Consider the following 19,125-nt stretch of genomic DNA (forward strand, 5'->3'; position numbering starts at 1 on the left):
GAAATCTGCAAGCAATACAAAATGACAAAATTAAGTCATCGTGTATATATAATTTAAATCAATGACAGGCAACATAGTGCCTTCTAAGTGCTATGGATTATAACTCTCATGCATCTCAAACAGAATGAACAATGGTCACATACTATAGGATTTGACATCCAAACACCCGACCAATATCAGGTTACCAGCGTCAGGCTTAATTTATTCTGTTTCTGCAAGGCATGGGAAGGATCAAAGACTCAGCTGAATATTCTGCTTGGCTTGCCCCATCTTTTCCACCTGCTTCTTAGATTTCAGTGGATATCGTGGATACACTTTCACACCCATTTTTATGGACTTGTGAGATAACACGTTTTTTAAAAACTGAAAGCTGAGATTTGTAAGATGTGGATTGGTACTTGAGTTTTAATTCAGTGAAACTCCACAACATACTTCTGACAATGCTACCTTGAATGTGAAAGATGCTCACATTTTTTTAAAAAAATCTCAAAGCATCTATGGCTATGCAGTATAACTAGGAAGGAAGCTGTATACTCATTAGATCCTAGGATCAACAGCCACATCCTGGCAAGGTGAACAATAACTGAAGGGAATATGTTTTACACCTGCCTGTCAGAAATAACACTAAGCTCCCTGGAACAGTAGCCACAGGACTGCAGAGCTGCAGTGTATACTAACTTAGTTCATCAAGTGGCTACACCTTCTGTTTCTCAAAAAATACATCAAGGCAGAGAGAAACCAGTCTGGTCTATACACCAGCCAGGGGAGGAACAGCTTCAGAGAGTTGGTTTGTCTTTGTCTGCCAGAAAGAAGATTGTCTCTAAGATCCTATAGTAGGGTTTCTCAACCAGGGTTCCTTGGAACCCTAGGATTCCACAAGAGGTTGCTAGGTCTGCAAGACTGTGATTGAAAAAAGGTTTTTTAAAAAATTTAAATGTAGATAGTATAGTAATTTCATGCAGTCGTTCCCTGAGACCTGAATATTATTTCAAAATTAGAAAGGCTGCCCTAGTGCCTAGATATACTCCCCCCTTCATCCCAATCCTTTTCCCTTTTGTGTCTTTTAGATTGCAAACCACACCCATATGGTTTACAAGTGACAGTGTGGTGTAGTGGTTTTGAGTGTTGAACTAAGACTCTGGGAGATGATGGTTTGAATCCCCCCCCCTCCTGGGCAAATCACACTCTCTTAGCCTCAGGAGAAAACAAGGGCAAATGAACAAATTCTGCCAAGAAAATCTCATGATAGGGTTGCCATAAGTCAGAATTGACATGAAAGCACACAACAACAACCCACAGGGATTGAATTGCTACACAAAAACAAACCTGAACATTCCACAAGCAAACAATTCCATCATCACCAGCTGATGCAAACCTAATAAACAACAAGTAAATTTTTAGAATAGTTAATTTAAAGAAAAACACATCTATTCATATTGAAATAGCCTAAGAATGCTCATTAAAAATAACTCTTTAAATTAGGGCACTGGCAAATGCAGAGGTAAAAGAAACTAATCTTTCGAAGTTATATTTAAAATTTCAAAATTATGTTTGTATTAATTAGCATACAATAAAATGTAAGCCCAACATGAACAAAATAGACTTAAACTTTCCCCCACCCTTCCACAAAACACCATCAGCTACAGACACATTATTTTTTACAGAATTAAAATCCAAACACCCCAAAACCAAATAGTAAGTTTAATTAACATCTACTTAGGATGGTGATTCTTTCTTCACTTCATCCATCTATAAGCCTGAGACACAAGGTCTTGTTTTCTCAATACATCATAAGTTGTCTATTTACTTCTCCTTCCTATTTCAAAGCATTCCATTTATTTGGTCTTTTACCACCTCAAGGGGCTATTTCTTACATTAACGATGGGCTGAAACAGACAGACCTGAAAGTCTGACAGCCAGCTTCCAGGTGACTTGGGGTGTGGCGTTCAGATGCCACTCACCCCAGAGCCAGCAAAGGGGCAGCTTTTTTCTGCCCGAAATAGAAGCGGACTTTTTCAGCTCCTATTTGGGGTGGAAGCTGGCTGCAGTGGGGCTGCGGCCCCAATCTGGCTCCCTAGGTGACACTGCACTTTCAGGGTCATCTGTTTCGCCCCATAGTTGTCTATAAGATAGGAACTCATAAAACAGCAATGTGTAGGACTGTGTAATTCAGACTATGACATTTTCAACCTCCCCTGCTTGCAGTGTTGCTACTTGTCATTATTATTATTATTATTATTATTATTATTATTATTATTATTATTATTATGCTTTATTAATATAGTGCTGTAGATTTGCACGTAAGGTGCAAGTCCCTGCCTGACATATAACAGTGTTAACTGAAGTAAATGACTAGTACAAACCAGTAAAAGGGCAAAGAACATATGCAGTGGCTCAGGACACAATACCTGTAGTGTAAGGATAGTCTCCACAAAACACAAGGATGTGAACTCAGGTTTATCTCCTAGTGTGCACTCAGCAGAAGGAGCCCTGGTGGCGCAGTGGTTAAATGCCTGTACTGCAACCACTCACTCAAAACCACAAGATTGCGAGTTCAAGACCAGCAAAAGGGCTCAAGCTTGACTCAGGCTTGCATCCTTCCGAGGTCGCTAAAATGAGTACCCAGATTGTTGGGGGCAAATTAACTTACAGTTGTAAACTGCTTAGACACTGCTTAGGCAGCATGAAGCGGTATATAAATGAAGCTTGTTTATCAATGTGATTTTATGATACACAATAGAAAATAATGTTTGTCAATTAAAACATTTTTAAAATGGATGGATGAAGTGGCACAAAACGGAGTCCAAAATAGAAACATCAGTTAACAAAGTAGTCTCTTACAAGCTGAATTGAAATCTGAAACTTTATAAGCAATAAAATGTTATTTGTGTGTCATAAACTGGGATTGATTTCTAAATTTTATTGAACAAAGCTATTTGTCTCTCAACATACAGAAGGGCTAGATTTTAAAAAAAAAATAATTAGAAATATGAAGCTCAGGTTTCATGTGAAAAGCTCATAGCAGAACTATCAATTCCTCAAATGGATTCTTTTCACCAAGCTGGTGTTTCATGGGTCACCTGATTCTTTTCCAGTCATGATCACCATCCTCTATAACCTTGTCTGTTTCCTGGAGGAGCAAGAAATGGTCAAACGAGCAACAGAGAAAGCTATTCTTAAAGTGTGTTATGAATTCAGTCTAGTTTAATGTGTCAAATGCTAGAGTATTACTTGCAATTTTATCTCATTCCAATTTCTGGAAGACTCTTGCTGAGGCTTAGCCTTCTTTAGTGATCTTGCAATCAATATGACCCTCTCTTCATGTTCAAAAACACAAAAGAAAAGAAGTGAAAAGCAGCTGTCTGTTAGGTTGATACAGGATTTATTTAGTATCTTCAGAAACCAATCTGAGAAAATTTTCCACTCACTGGTTTTAGTTGAGCCACCGAGAAAACAAGAAAATCCTTCTGCAAAATTCTCAAAAAGATGATATTATCTAAAGAGCTGAAGCGTGAAACCTGGCTTACAACAGTTGACAAAAATGCAATGAAAGAACTATGAAAACTAAATAAAACCATTTCAGAAACTAAGTAACAATGCTAATGTTATTGGAAAGAATCAAATAAAGTGGTGGTGCCTGGTTTAATCATCATGCATGTCAGATATTAAAAAGCAGATAAAACTGTTAAAAGAATATTTATTCTTTTATTTATTTATACATAAATATACCTTTTCTTTGGTAACTTTTTTTTCTGGCTGTAAAACACTGCATATTTTGAAACTGCTTTGCACTTTTCTTGCATATTTTAGGTATATCTTTAGGAGCCTAATTGCATGAATGAAAACTGAATTCTTATCCAAGGGCTTCAGTATATGCAAGAATCAGTAGGTGCCGCTATTCAGAGTCTGAAATCATTCTTTCCATGGAATCTTCGTGCCAAGCTTTAGACACAGAAAGACTATGAATCAATTTGTGACAGAAATTTTCAGTATTTCCAGAAATACGTGGCTCAGATTTGTTTGTAGAACATATGCTCCCTCTTCTATAATTACTGGAAATTGGGCAGAAGAACCTCCTGGAAGCAGGAGCATCAGGAAAAGCATCTTCTGCCTACCTTGTTCTGCCAATAAATCCCTGGATCCAAGCTGATGTAGTGAAGTAAAGGCATCAACCTCCAAAAATTGTACAGTAGTCCAAGGATAACGCTTGCAGACAGTATTGCTTTGGAACAAGTGGAAACAACTTGCAGCCAAATGTAAGATGTAACGAAGAACATAAGAACTGATTCAGTACTGCACTGATACTGCACTGAAGAAAATATACAAGACACAGTCAATGGAGAACCACAGACTGCCCATCACTGCTTTAGTATTTTAACTGCAATGATTTAAGGATTCTGTTTAATTTAAACTCTGTGATAGCCATATGTTAACCAGATTTCAGATAAGGGTTTTGAAGAATTTCCTGTCACCACCTACATTTAAGAGCTACTTTGCCTAGAATGCTTTTAAGAGAAAAAACAAAATATTTTGTTTTAAAGACACTCATTGAAATTTATGGTGTAAAAGAGAAAAATTAGAAAAGTAATATCTTACCTGTAATCATCTATTGCCACTAAAAATCGCACTATATCGTGATGCCCTTTCAATACAAGGAGCTCAGTATAAGGATTTTGTGTTTGTTCTTCACCAATGGGCTGGCCTGATTTCTAGAAATCCATATAGAGTAAGAAAAATAAAGATTTGCAGCTTTTGAATTGAGCAAAGTCACATTGTTTGATAAGGTGCTATTATACTTTTTATATTTTTACAGGCCACTGAGGAAGACTTAGGTCGAAATGCGTCTGGCCTTTTGTTTTATAAATAATTTAGAATAATTTCCAAGTATTTTGGATATTTTATTCACCCTTAGCATTTTAAATCTTTCAGTGGGGTATTTTTAACTCTTTTAGACATTACATTGTTTTTCTGCTCCAGGGTGTTGTTATTCTTCTTTAGTATTTACCAGAGCCCTTTGGTGGTTGTGTTTTGTTATATCTTTGGGGGGTTTTTTGGTTACAGGAACTTTGGTTTGTTTGATCCTACGAACAACGTACAGTAACTTTAACTGTAATAGTCCATATACCATATATACTCGACAATAAGTCGACCTCATCTAAAAGTCGAAGGCACATTTTGGGGCCAAAACTATGGATTTTGATCTAACCCATAGATACGTCGAGGGTAAAACTTAAAGGCACATAACAAATAATATAAAGGATGAAGCTAAAGAAAACCATGCCAAAGAACTTCCAAAATTCTGGCAGCATAAATGTTTGTGCTTTTCCAATCCAGGCATTCAAAAAGGTCAGAAGTGGAGCCATTAGAAGGGGTTGGGGCTTCTTTTGGGTGCTCTTGGATTGGACAAAGCTCTTGCCTTTTGCCACTCTACTCAAAGAGAGTGGTTCCTTTTTTTACCTTATTTGTGGATAAGCCAATCCAGGTTTTGGGAGTCAATTTTTTGACTAAAATTTCTAGACTTATACATGAGTATATACAGTATTAGTGAATCTCTATTTAAGAAAATTATACTAAACCCAACATTTTTCTTGTGTGACCAGAGACTACCAAACATACGAACAGCTTTAAAAGGAGGTAGGTTTTGCCCCACCTGAGATTAGGCTCTATCAATAAAATTCTTAAAACAATCAATCGAATTCTAAGAGTGTTTACTTGGAAGTAAGTCTCCTATTTGCAACAGGACATTCCCCATAGTAACTCTGCATAGAAATGTTGCCTTCAAAGTCTAACTAAAGTGTGACTAATTGGCAAGTGTTTTATGGTAAATCACTCCCATTTGCACTGAGTTGGATGTCACAGTTAACATGGCATCAATACTGGAGGCAGCCAAGATACCAGTGTGCCAGGTTGTTTGGATACCTTTCATCTTGCTCACAAGATATGGACAAACTTTGTTGTTTACTGCTGTCAAGTTGACTTTGACTTATGAGAGACCTCCAATTCACCCTCTTATCAACACCTCTGCTCAGGTCTTGCAGATTCAGGCCCTTGGCTTTCTTGATTGAGTCTATCTATCTGGAATGCAGTCTTCCTAGAATCATAGAGTTGGAAGAGACCACAAAGGCCATCTAGTCCGATCCCCTGCCATGCAGGAATACACAATCAAGACCCTCTTGACAGATGGCCATCCAGCCTCCAATTAAAAACCTCCAAAGGAGACTCCACCATTCTGTAAGGCCATATGTTCCACAGTCAAACAGGTTTTACCATCCAATTCTTCCTAAAATTTAGGTGGAATCTCTTTTCCTGTAACTTGAATTCATTGCTCCGTGTTCTAATCTCTGGAGCAGCAGAAAACAAGCTTGGTCCATCCTCAGTATGACAGTCCTTCAAATATTTAAACATGGCTCATTTAAACTTTTCCTACTGTCTTCTACCTTACCAAGCATTATTGTCTTTTCTAGTAAGTCATGTCTTCTCATGATTGGGTTTCAGAGAAACAAGTCATGCCAGACAAATCTAATCTCTTTCTTTGATAAAATTACCAGCTTGGTAGATGAAGGGAATGCTGTGGATATAGTATATCTTGATTTCAGTAAGGCCTTTGACAGGGTTCCACATGACATTCTCACAAACAAGCTTGTAAAATGTGGGCTGGACAAGGCAACTGTTAAGTGGATTTGTAATTGGTTGACCGGCCGAACCCAAAGGGTGCTCAACAATGGCACCTTTTCATCCTGGAGAGAAGTAACCAGTGGAGTCCCACAGGGCTCTGTCCTGGGCCCAGTACTGTTCAACATCTTTATCAATGACTTGGAGGAAAAAATTGGGGGAATACTTATCAAATTTGCAGATGACACTAAAGTAGGAGGAATAGCTAATACTCCAGAGGACAGGATCAAAATTCAAAATGACCTGAATAGACTAGAAAGCTGGGCCAGAGCTAACAGAATGAACTTCAACAGGGAAAAATGTAAGGTACTGCACTTAGGGCGAAAAAATGAAATGCACAGATATAGGATGGGAGACACCTGGCTTAAGGAGACAACATGTGAAAGGGATCTAGGAGTCCAAGCAGACCACAAGTTGAACATGAGTCAACAGTGTGATGCGGCAGCTAACAAGGCCAATGCGATTTTAGGCTGCATCAATAGAAGTATCGTATCTAGATCCAGGGAAGTAATAGTGCCACTATATTCTGCTCTGGTCAGGCCCCACCTGGAATATTGTGTCCAGTTCTGGGCGCCACAATTCAAAAAGGACATTGAGAAACTGGAGTGTGTCCAAAGGAGGGCGACTAAAATGGTGAAAGGTCTGGAAACCTTGCCCTATGAGGAACGACTTAGGGAGCTGGGGATGTTTAGCCTGGAGAAGAGAAGGTTAAGAGGTGATATGATAGCCCTATTTAAATACTTGAAGGGATGTCATATTGAGGAGGGAGCAAACTTGTTTTCTGCTGCTCCAGAGACTAGGACCCGGAGCAATGGATGCAAGCTACAGGAAAAGAGATTCCACCTGAACATTAGGAGGAATTTCCTGACAGTAAGGGCTGTTCGACAGTGGAACACACTTCCTCGGAGTGTAGTGGAGTCTCCCTCCTTGGAGGTCTTCAAACAGAGGCTGGATGGCCATCTGTCGACGATGCTTTGATCTGGATTTCCTGCATGGCAGGGGGTTGGACTGGATGGCCCTTGCGGTCTCTTCCAACTCTATGATTCTATGATTCTATGATTCTATGATATGGTCAAAGTATGACAGTCTCTGTTTAGTCATCTTGGCTTCTAGGGATAAATCAGGCTTGATTTGCTCTAAGACCCATTTCTTTGTCTTTTTAGCAGTCCAAGGTATCCATAAATTCTTCTCCAGCACCATTTCAAATCAGCTAATTTTCTTCTTATCAGCTTTCTTTACACTCCAGCTTTTACAACCATACACAGAATCTGGAAATACAATGGCATGGACAATCCTAATTTTAGTAGTCAATGATATAACTTTACACTTTAACATCACTTGAAAGTAATTCTCTGAATCCTTGCTTGCCATAGCTAGTAAAAGCAGGGTGAATCTGAAGATCTGGATTTTGACAGCAATAAATTACTCTGGAATGGGTGGGTGGGGGATGTCCTTCTTTAAGGAAATAGTACTGTGGCACTTAGAAAAGAAAATGATTTTAGACATTAGAATATAAACAACTAATATCTGGGCAATAACATTTCCTTTTTGATAAGATTCAGTCTCTGAGGCATGCATACTAAATTGAAAGTTAATTTTAGGTGTATGCACTTTTTAAATAAGTATTTTAAAAGTGTTTTAGCCTTCTCTTAAAGTGTTTTTACTTGTTTTATCTGATTTTCTGTAAATTGCCTCAGGAAATTTGGCAGGCTGAGATGACAAATAAGCAAATAAATAAGTAAATCCTGGCCACTGCTGGCATGTGGCATCCAACTAGCTTGTCTGGATCAAATTCAGCTCACTCTCCACTGCAGCCAGGACCTTCCTAGTAATAGTCCTAAGTTTTCATATCTCATGTGAAGTTGAAGGAATTCATGGCCAGCATTCATAGTTTTTTGTGTTTTTTGGGCTATGTGGCCATGTTCTAGAAAAGTTTCTTACTGACGTTTCGCCAGAATCTGTGGCTGGCATCTTCTGAAGATGCTAGCCACAGATGCCGGCGAAACGTCTGGAAGAAACTCTTCTAGAACATGGCCACATAGCCTGAAAAAACCACAAAAAACTATCTTCATATCTCCTTTATAGCAGACCCAGGCCTTGCTCCTTTAAGGCTTCCCTGTTAAAATAAAAGAATAACTTTGACTGATATTATAGGTTAGCTCCGAAGAACAGCTTCACAAAGTAGTTCTGGGGAACTGTTTTGTTATAATTATCTTTAAACTGTACCTTTTCAGACATTTAATTTTATACAGTGGTTTTCAAGAGAATAGTCCTAATAAGTGGCTTTAAAATACTTGAAAGAAATAAAGTGTTAAATGCCTGTTCAAACAGCATATGTGAATTCTCCATGTATATGAGTGATATGTAACCAAGTGTAATTGTGAACAATGTGCATATAGAAGCTTTGCAGGAGATCAGTCACAAAGTCTTTTTCTGAAGCTGTTGAACTCTCTGCCCATGAGCTTTTATCAGAGGTTAAGGTTGCCCTTTTTTCTATTGTCAAGCAGAATTTTGCCAACTGACTGGCTGTTGACAAGGGAGCCTTCAATTTTATTAATTTAATTATATCCTGCTTTTCTCATGAAACAAGACCCAAAGTCACAACATGAATTAAAACAAGATAATCCAAAATCTGATAATTTAAACTAATCAAATAAACTACTTTTTAAACTACAACTATGGCCCTGTACAGATGAGCACCCAAGTTTGTACTCCGTACGTACTAGGGTTGCCTGGGGGCATCTCTTTTAGATGCCCGCAACCCTAGTACGTACGGAGTACGTACGAAATGGCGGCACCCTGTTCATATGGGCACCGCCATTTTGATGTAGTGGACGCCTAGCGTCCGCACGTCGCAGCACCCAGGTGACGTCGCAAGTGCACCAATGGTGCACTGTGGTGTCACTTGTGCGTTGCAAAAAGAAGCCGCTTTTTGCGGCTTCTTTTTCTGCCGCTGGGAAGCCTTGCCATTTGGAGGCTGAGGCTTCCCGCCGGCCGAAATGAAGGCACCGGGAAACTGCCCTTTTTGGGCGGTCTGTACATTGCTATGTACCTTTAAAACCATTTTAAAATACAACAGTAAAATTACAAATACAGCACACACAACCCTGTAAAAAGCCCGGATGAATAGCCAGTTAGTCACAAAATGCTTGTTCATATAGAAAGGTCAGCAGAAAGGGGGCCAACCTAACCTAGAGGAAATTCCACAGCCTGGAAGCAGTCACCAAGAAGGCTCTCTCATATGTCCTCACCATGTATACCTGTGACCTTGATGGGACTGAGAAAAAACTCTCCCTTAATTCAAAGCTCAGGCAAGCATATATAATGAATAAGTATAGATTGAATCTCTCTTATAGAGAATTTCAAAACCCGAAATATTCTAGAAACCAAAACTTTTTTCATGGGTGGCCAATCATAGAATGAGAGTTGGAAGAGATCACAAGTGCTACCCAGTCCAATCCCCTGCCATGGAGGAATACATAATCAAAGCACTCCTGACAAATGGCCACCTAGTCTGTTTTAAAACCTCCAAACGAGGAGATTCCACCACACTGAGGCAGCATGTTCCACTGTTAAACAGCTCTTACCATCAGGATGTTCTTAATGTTTAGGTGGAGTCTCAGTTCCTGGAGCTTGAATCCACTGCTCCATGTCATAGTTTCTGGAGCAGCCAAAAATAATCTTGCTCCATCCCAATATGATATCCCTTCAAATATGTGGGCTCTCATGACATCCCTTCACCTTCTCTTCCCCTGGCTAAACATACCCGGCTTCCTACACCTCTCCTCATAGGGCATGGTTTCCATACCTTTCACTATTTTGGTCATTCCCCCTCTAGACATGTTCCAGCTTGTCAACATCTTTTTTGAACTGTGGTAACCAGAATTTGACACAATATTCCAGATGAGGTCTGGCCAAAGCAGAATAGAGTGGTACAGTTACTTCCCTTGATCTAAACACTATACTCCTACTGATGCAGCCTACAATTGCATTGGCTTTCTTAGCTGCCATATCACATTGGTGACTCATATTCAGATTGTGGTCCATTAAGACTCCTAGAATCCTTTTGCATGAACTGCCGTCAAGCCAAATGTCACTCATCCTGCATCTGTACATTTCATTTTTACTGCCCAAGTGTAATATCCTACACTTCTTCCTTTTAAAATTCATTTTGTTAATTTTGGCTCAACTCTCTAATCTGGTAACGTCATTTTGAATTCTGATCCTATTCTTACCTAATTTAGTGCTACCTGCAAATTTGATAAGCATGCCCTTTATTCCATCATCCAGGTCACTGATAAAGATGTTGAATAGCACTGGGCTCAGAACACAACCCTATGGCACCCCACTAATCACTTCTCTCCAGAATGAAGAGGAACCTTTTGAGCTTGGTTAGTCAACCAATTACAAATCCACCTAACATTCACATTGTCTAGCTCACTTTTTACTAGCTTTTTTACAAGTATATGATGGGGAACCTTGTCAAAGGCCTTACTGAAATCAAAATACACTACATAGACAGCATTCCCTTCATCTACTAAACTTGTGGCTCCATCAAGAAAAAGTTGTTAAATTTTGTCTGGCATGACTTGTTTTTGAGAAAGCCATACTGTCTTCTAGTAATCGTGGCATTCTTTCTAAGTGCTTACAAACTGTCTGTTTAATGATATAGTGTCACCTTTGCTTTCTGATTGTTCAATGTAGGCAATCTTTGTTTCATACACAAAATTGTTTAAAATACTGTATAAAATTACCTTCAGGCTATGCATACAAGCTGTATACAAAACAGAAATTTTGTGTTTAAACTTGGGTTTCATCTCCAAGATTTACATATATGTAAATACAGGTATTCCCAAAAAATTTTTTACAAATCTGAAATCCGAAACACTTCCAATCCCAACCATTTTGAATAAGGGAGAGTGAACCTGTACTACAAATTTTATTTGCTATGTATTTTTGTGCTTTAATTTTTAATTCAATTGTGTTTTTATCATTATAATTTTTGTTCCTTTTTTATCTCTACATACTTTTTATCTGTAACTATTTAAATCTTGTGGTGATCCATCTTGAGTCATCTGGGAGAAAGGGAAGATACAAGTCAGATAACAGGAAAGCAAGAAGTTTATTGTAATTTAGCAATTTGCCATTATACAGATTTAAAACATGGCATATAAAGCATTATAGTATTAAAAAATTTAAAATTGTTTCTATGGGATATAAAGTGTTGGGTAATTTTGTGTACAGCCTTCAGGTTTTACATTATTCAGCTGCTAAGGATTGCCAAGAAATTTAGATGTTCTAAAACATGTATATTTATCAACATTAAACAGCAAAAAACAAACTTTTACAGAATACTACCTAATCTTCAGTGATTTTAACTGTGACTGGATATAATTACATCTAATTTTACTAGAACTGGAACAATCCAAAAACACATGAGTAATTGATAGACAGAGAATCACAAATGCATATTCTATCCCCTTTTGTGATTAATCCAATCTGCCAAAGGGAGAATGTTTAATCTTGTCTGATTAAAAGATGTTTAATCTTATCTTAATGTTTGACAGATCTGTCAGGTACCTTGGAAGTGAAAGACATAGAGGAATGAAAGGAGCATAAAAATTATTAGACTAACAAACCTTAATCTCAGCTAACTGAGATTGTATGTCTATATCCTTGAGCCTCTGCAGAAAAACAAAAGCTAAAGCAAATTGGGACTAAAATGTAGCCATAATCCTTTGACCATATCATATTTGTTCTTAGTCACCTTGAGTCCCTGTATCAGTAGAAAGGCAGGATATAAATAAATAATAATAATAAATATCATGAGATGAAGTGACTAATTTGAAAAGACAATAATGCTTGGTAAAGAGCAAGGCAGGCAGAAAAGAGGAAGACCACATTACAAATGGGTTGTTGACTAGATAAAAGAGGCCACAGCAAAAACGTGAGCAGAGCAGGCCTTCAGAGGATCGGAGCACTTGAGGGTCTCTCACTCACTCAAAGGGAGCCATAAATCACAGTTGACTTGAAAGCAAGTAAGTGTCTGCGAGTGAGCCCTACCAGGTGATGTAAAAGACATGCTTTGCCTGAGTGTCTGTATATTATTGACATCATTGTTATTACAGTACATAAATGGATGGTGTAGTACCTTTGAGACTAACTACACGAAAGAAGTTGTATCATAAGCTGAGATGCATTTCAGGAAACAGACCAAGGCTGCATCTGCACTGCAGAAATAATCCAGCTTGACACCACTTTAACTGCCATGGCTCAATGCTAAGGAATTCTGAGATTTGTGAGACATTTAGCCTTCTCTGTCAGAAAGCTCTGGTGCCATAACAAACTACAAATCCCAGTTTTCCAGAGCACTGAACCATGGCAGTGTTCAACAGAGCACTAAAGCTGGATCATCCAAGCCGTTGTATTCCCTGTTACCATGTAAGGATGTGAGAGCTGGACAGTGAAGTAAGAAGATAGGAAGACAATCAACTCATTTGAGGTGCTGGAGAAGAGTGCTGAGGATTCCATGGACAGCCAAAAGAACAAACAAAGGTCCTTGAACTGATCAGGCCCAAAATACCCCCTAAAAGGCAAGATGATTAAACTGAGGCTCTTGTACTTTGGCCACATCATGGGAAGGCATGACTCACTAGAAAAGGCAATAATGCTGGGAAAGGTGGAAGGCAGTAAGAAGAGAGGAAGACCATGCACCAGATGGATAGACTCATCAAGGAGGCCATGAGTCTGGCCTGAAGGACCTGAGGAGAGCGGAAGAGAATAGAGGGTCTTGGAGGTGTCTCATCCACAGGGACACCATGGGCAGAGGCCGACTCGAGGGCAGCTAACAACAAAAGTGCCAAGTTGGATTATTTCTGCAGTGTGGATTCAGCCCAAGTCTACGAAAACTGAAGCTACAGGTTCTTCCACAAAACGCAGAGAGATCGTGTAGCACCTTTGAGACACACTGAAAGAAAGAAATTGGCGGCATGAGCTTTCGTAGACTTCAGTCTACATTTCTATTTGTGTCTAAATACATCTGAGGAAGTAGACTGAAGTCTGTGAAAGATCATACTGCCCAAACTATTTCTTTTGGTGAGTTTCAAAGGGACTACAATCTCTCTGAGGCTGAGAGATTGTGACTTGCCAGAGGCCACCCAGCGCATGACCCCATGGAAAGCAACCTTATTCCACACCACAACAGGGAACATACACACCTACGCACACATGTGTTATGTACCCACGCAGCACTTGTGCTTTTTAGATCTGTAAGTCGCCTTGAGTCCCTGTACTGGGAAGAAGGAGATCTGGCGTATTACTAATCTTGACAGTTTTAAAGAAGCCATCAAGACGGATCTCTTTCGGAAGGCCTTCCCGGAAGGACTCACTCTGTCACCCGCGGAAGGGGGCCAGTCTACTGTTCCCCAGGTAATCCTGTTGTCCTGTCTCCGTGTTTTAATGACTATATGACATTTGAATGATTTTAAAATTGTTATTACGTTGGTATTGTTTGTAGAGGGAAGGGATGTAGAGGTTTATTTTGTGTTGTATTGTGTTGTATTACCAGGGTTGTACGCTGCCTAGATCTAGAAGGAATGGTGGGGTGAGAATAACATTATGATTATGATTATGATTATTATTAAACATAATGATAATGCTAACGATAATTTCATCATCACAGAAACAGCTTTCATCACCAAACATAATTAATGTTGAATACAATTAATTAAACCACACGTTGATTTCAATGACTATAGCACCGTATGATAGCTTCTCCCTTAGTCGAGTGAGGGAGACACCACTTGGCCAAGGGAACCCACTGGGTGGCCTTGGGGAAGAAAGAAGTCACACTCTCTCAGCCTCAGAGGAAGGCAGTGAGAAAGCCTCCTCTGAACAAGTCTTGCCAAGGAAAGCCCATGATGATGATAGGGTCTCCATGAGTCAGGAAAGGCTTGAAGGCACACAACAGCCTCCCAGCCTCTGGGCTGGCTTCCTTCCTTCCTTCCTTCCTCTTTACCTCTGCCAGCCCCTGAGGCTCCCGTCCTCCGCCTCCTATCAGCCACCGCAGCATCGCCACTCCAGCTACATCAAAAAAAGTCACATGACAATGACTCGAGGTTTGTCCCTCTTCGCTTTCCGTAGTTTTGTATCACCGCCACAAACACCGGAGGAGGGGATGCAAGCAGCTAAGTTCGAACAGGGGAGGCTAATCGATCCCCGATCCGTCGGGAGCGAGGGGAAAACGCGCACGCGCCTCGCGGACGTCTCTTTGCGGAGCAAAACAGCTAGGCAGAATTATTAGAGCTCCGAGCGAGCGATCGGGTTTTTTTAGCCGCCTTGGGTCCCTTGGGAGAAAAGGCGGCATACAAATGAAAATACATAAATAAATAAATAAATAAATAGTCCTTTAAAAACCGCCATTATGGCGCCTTCGTATATGAAAGGCGAGGCATTGTTGTTTTAGCTCATTCGCACTGCAGAAATAATCCACTTTTACCATAATAATGGTAGTTCCATTCCCAGAATTCCATAGCATGGAGCCCTGGCAATTAAAAGTGGTGTCAAAATTGGATTATTTCTGCAGTGTGGATCATGCAGCCATGTTGGAAGCATCATAATTTATACCAGGGCCTACAATTTCCATAAATTCCAGTTTGTCACAAACGATGGTTAGGAATTCTGGGAGCTGCAGTTCAAAATATTTGTGGCGGCGTCGCACATTCTCCACTCCATGGGTGCATCTACACTGTAGAAATAACGCAGTTTCGCACCGCCTTAGCTGCCATGGATCCATCCTACAGAACCCTGGGATCTGTAGTTTTGTGAGGTACCAGGAAGGATACTCTTCAGCAGAGAAGGCTCGAGAGACCTTATAAAAACTACAGATCCCAGAATACCATAGGATGGGTTTGCAACACTTAAAAGTGGCGTCAAGCTGCATTATTTCTATAGTGTAGAATCCTGGGATTCTAGCGTTGGAAGAGACCCCCAAGGGCCATCCAGACCAACCTCTTGCCATGCAGGAACTCATAATCAAAGCATCCCTGACAGATGGCCATCCAGCCTCTGTTTAAGGAGGCTGTAGATGCACTAATTCTTAATATAGAGCCACACAATCGAAATAATGCAGTTGGCTCCAGCCTACTGAACCATGGGATTTATAGTTTGATGAGGCTCTAGCACGCTTTGCCAGAGAAGGCTAGAGACCTTGTAAAACTACAAATCCCAGGATTCCGTAGGATGGAGCTACACTGTTCAAACGGGGTGCCAAACTGCATTATCCCTCCAGTGTAGATGCACCCAGAGAAAAGCAACTGTTTAATAAGCAGAAAATCAAGCAGCAGGAATGCTTTTACAGTATTGGTTTTCTGCCCATTCTCTGTATTTTGCTAGTTCTTTCCTTGGTTTTGTTTTGTTTTGTTTTGATAGTTCTGTGTCTTCAAGTCACTTCTGACTTACCTTAAGGCGAACCTAATCACAGGGTTTTGTTTACAGAATTTGCTCAGAGGAGGTTTGCCCTTGCCTTCTTCGGGGGCTGAGAGAATGTCCCTTGCCCAAGGTCACCCAGTGGGCTCCAGGGCCGAGTTGGGATCTGAACCCTGGTCTCCCACTGCATCCAACACTCAAACCACTACAACACACACGCTCTCAGTTTTTTAACTGAATTAGCTCAGGTTGCTTTTGCTTACTGTAAATCATTTAATCCATTTTGACTGGTAGTGCTAGGAGCAGGTGTCTATTTAGAAAAGAGAGCGGTCAAAGCGCATGTGGCCCCAAGGGCCCTCCAGGGGTTTTAAAACTTACAATTTGTATTTTTATGTAGAGAGATCTTGTAGCGCCTTTGAGACTCACTGAAAGAAAGAAGTTGGCAGTATGAGCTTTCCTAGACTTCAGTCTACTTCCTCAGATGCTTTTGGTGCAGTGGAAGCCAGGGACAGACAGGCACACACACACACACACACACACACATATACGTACATACACATACACACACACCAGTGGCATATATATGTCTGTCCCTGGCTTCCACTCCACCAAAAACATCTAAGGAAGTAGACTGAAGTCTAGGAAAGCTCATGCTGCCAACTTCTTTCTTTCAATGAGTCTCAAAGGTGCTACAAGATCTCTCTACATACTGAATCTATAGACTAACATGGCTATATCTTTGAATATATCTTTGTGTGTATGTGTGTGCTACAGAATACTCCCAAATGCACTCGAGGTATGGCCAGCATGGTGTTGTGGTCTAAGCATTGGACTATGACTCTGGAGACCAGGATTCAAATCCTGGCTCAGCCATGAAAACCCACTGGGTGACCTTGATCAAGTCACACACTCTCAGCCTCAGAGGAAGGCAATGGCAAACCCCCACTAAACAAATTTGCCAAGAACATCTCATAGTAGGTTCACCTGAGGGGCAACGTAACTCGTGAATGACTTTTAATATTGTAATAATTTAATTCTCTTTTAATGTAGCATTTTTCTATGTTTTTAATTTTACAGTTTTTAATTTTGTAAATCACTCTGGGTCCCAGTTTTAGGGAAAGAGCAGGATTAAATAAATATTATAATAATAGGAAGAAGAAAATGTGGAGTGCATTTCCACTGTTTAGAGGCCCTCTGGGCTGCCTAGAAGTCTTTTTTTCTTTGCTCCCAAATGGGGTGCAGGGTGCATTTTAACCCACATTCTGCCCCACCCCCCAATGCCAATTTAGGCCTTTTTTGAAACCTAAAACATAAATTTTGACTTTTATTTATTTATTTAATGGGAATAGATATGGTTGCCCAAAGTCCCTGAGGGGGCTAATGCTTCCCCCTGGCCTTCCACTGTTGCCCGCCCCTTGAAACAGATATACTCCAGTACTTCTTGTGTGATTTCCTGGGAGAAAGAAAACCTTGTGTAGTCATTGCCAAATGTTCAGGGATAAGTAAAAAAAATAAAGCAGGACAAAAGAACAAAGAAAAGCTGAAGCGTTTGAAAGAAGAGCAAGGAGAAACCTGAGAAATAAGAATATATAAAAGCTGTGGAATCATAGAATCATAGAGTTGGAAGAGACCACAAGGGCCATCCAGTCCAAGCCCCTGCCATGCAGGAAATCCCAATCAAAGCATACCTGACAGATGGCCATCCAGCCTCTGCTTAAAGACCTCCAAAGAAGGAAACTCCACTACACTCCAAGGGAATGTGTTCCACTGTCGAATAGCCCTTACTGTCAGGAAGTTCCTCCTAATGTTGAGGTGGAATCTCTTTTCCTGTAGCTTCCATCCATTGTTCTGGGTCCTGTTCTCTGGAGCAGCAGAAAACAAGCTTGCTCCCTCCTCAATATGACATTCCTTCAAGTATTTCAACAGGGCAATTATATCACCTCTTAACCTTCTCTTCTCCAGACTAAACATCACCTGCTCCCTGAGTTGCTCCTCATAGCCTAGGGCATGGTTTACAGGCCCTTCACCATTTTAGTCGCCCTCCTTTGGACACGTTCTGGATGCTGTAAGAGAGAAAAAATAGATTCAAGAGAATGAACTAGAGACCTCTGATGTTGCAGGTAGGTTAGAGAGTCTTTTCTCCTCTTTTTTAAGTCACTTATATATATGGTTTGGAGGGTTATTGGAGCAGATATTTGTCCCCGACTGCAGGCAAAGATCCTTGCAGGGCACCAGGATTTCACTTCCAAAGAAATCCAAACATCATTTCTACAAAATCTTTGTGGGACCAGAAAAAGTGACTGTGACGAATTATTTCATGCAAGTACAAATAATCAGTGAGGCTTGTACATTCAGTTTATATGGGCTTGTAGTTTTTATAGGCTTAGTACTGGTTTGGGTCCAACCTTAAGTTTGGTCCAGTCCTACTTGGATGTGAAACTTATCAATGGCCTTGAATAAGTTACTCTATCTCTTGTGGCTGTCTCAACGTCATGAGGTTATTGTGCAGGTAAAATTAAATAAGAACTATAGTAATCTGGTTGAAGATAGCATGGAAAAGAAGAAAAAACACTTGGCACTAACAGGCCACAGAGAACAATACTTTAATGGAACATAGAGAGATCTTGCAGCACCTTTGAGACAAACTGAAAGAAAGAAATTGGCAACATGTGCTTTCGTAGACTTCAATCTACTTCCTCCGATGCATGAAGTCTACAAAAGCTCATGCTGCCAATTTCTTTCAGTTAGTCTCAAAGGTGCTACAAGATCTCTCTACATACTGATTCTACAGACAAACACAACTATATCTTTGAATTTTACCTGTAATGGTTTACTTTGTGGGGGATTACTGAGGATGGAATGAATTTTAAAAAAAAGTAACAAACAAGACTGAAGAAGTATCATCTTTGTAACAAATAACAATGTTTAGTTACTTTCAAAGGGTGTTTTTGAAGCATTTTATCATTTTGGGGGGAAATCCCATGATTTTTTTGTCACTGGAGCATTCCTGGATCTTCACTGGATAAG

General features: G+C 40.0%; 1 protein-coding gene across 4 annotated transcripts in view; it reads right to left on the reverse strand.

Annotated features, from left to right (window-relative positions):
- Positions 1 to 14,876, reverse strand: part of WDR41 (WD repeat domain 41) — a 32,158-nt gene extending 17,282 nt beyond the window's left edge. For 2 of the 4 annotated variants that reach the window (XM_042449683.1, XM_042449682.1), the window contains exons 1-3: positions 14,690 to 14,876; positions 4,597 to 4,709; positions 1,327 to 1,375 (exon numbers count right to left, since the gene is read on the reverse strand). In XM_042449683.1, coding sequence (XP_042305617.1) covers positions 1,327 to 1,375; positions 4,597 to 4,709; positions 14,690 to 14,743 — 216 coding nt within the window. In that variant the 5' untranslated portion in view covers positions 14,744 to 14,876. The remainder of the gene's footprint in view (positions 1 to 1,326; positions 1,376 to 4,596; positions 4,710 to 14,689) is intronic. The other 2 variants (XM_042449681.1, XM_042449684.1) reach the window with 2 other exon arrangements.
- Between the last annotated feature and the right edge of the window lie 4,249 nt (positions 14,877 to 19,125).

This window comes from Sceloporus undulatus, chromosome 2 (assembly GCF_019175285.1).
Source record: "Sceloporus undulatus isolate JIND9_A2432 ecotype Alabama chromosome 2, SceUnd_v1.1, whole genome shotgun sequence".
Lineage (NCBI taxonomy): Eukaryota > Metazoa > Chordata > Lepidosauria > Squamata > Phrynosomatidae > Sceloporus > Sceloporus undulatus.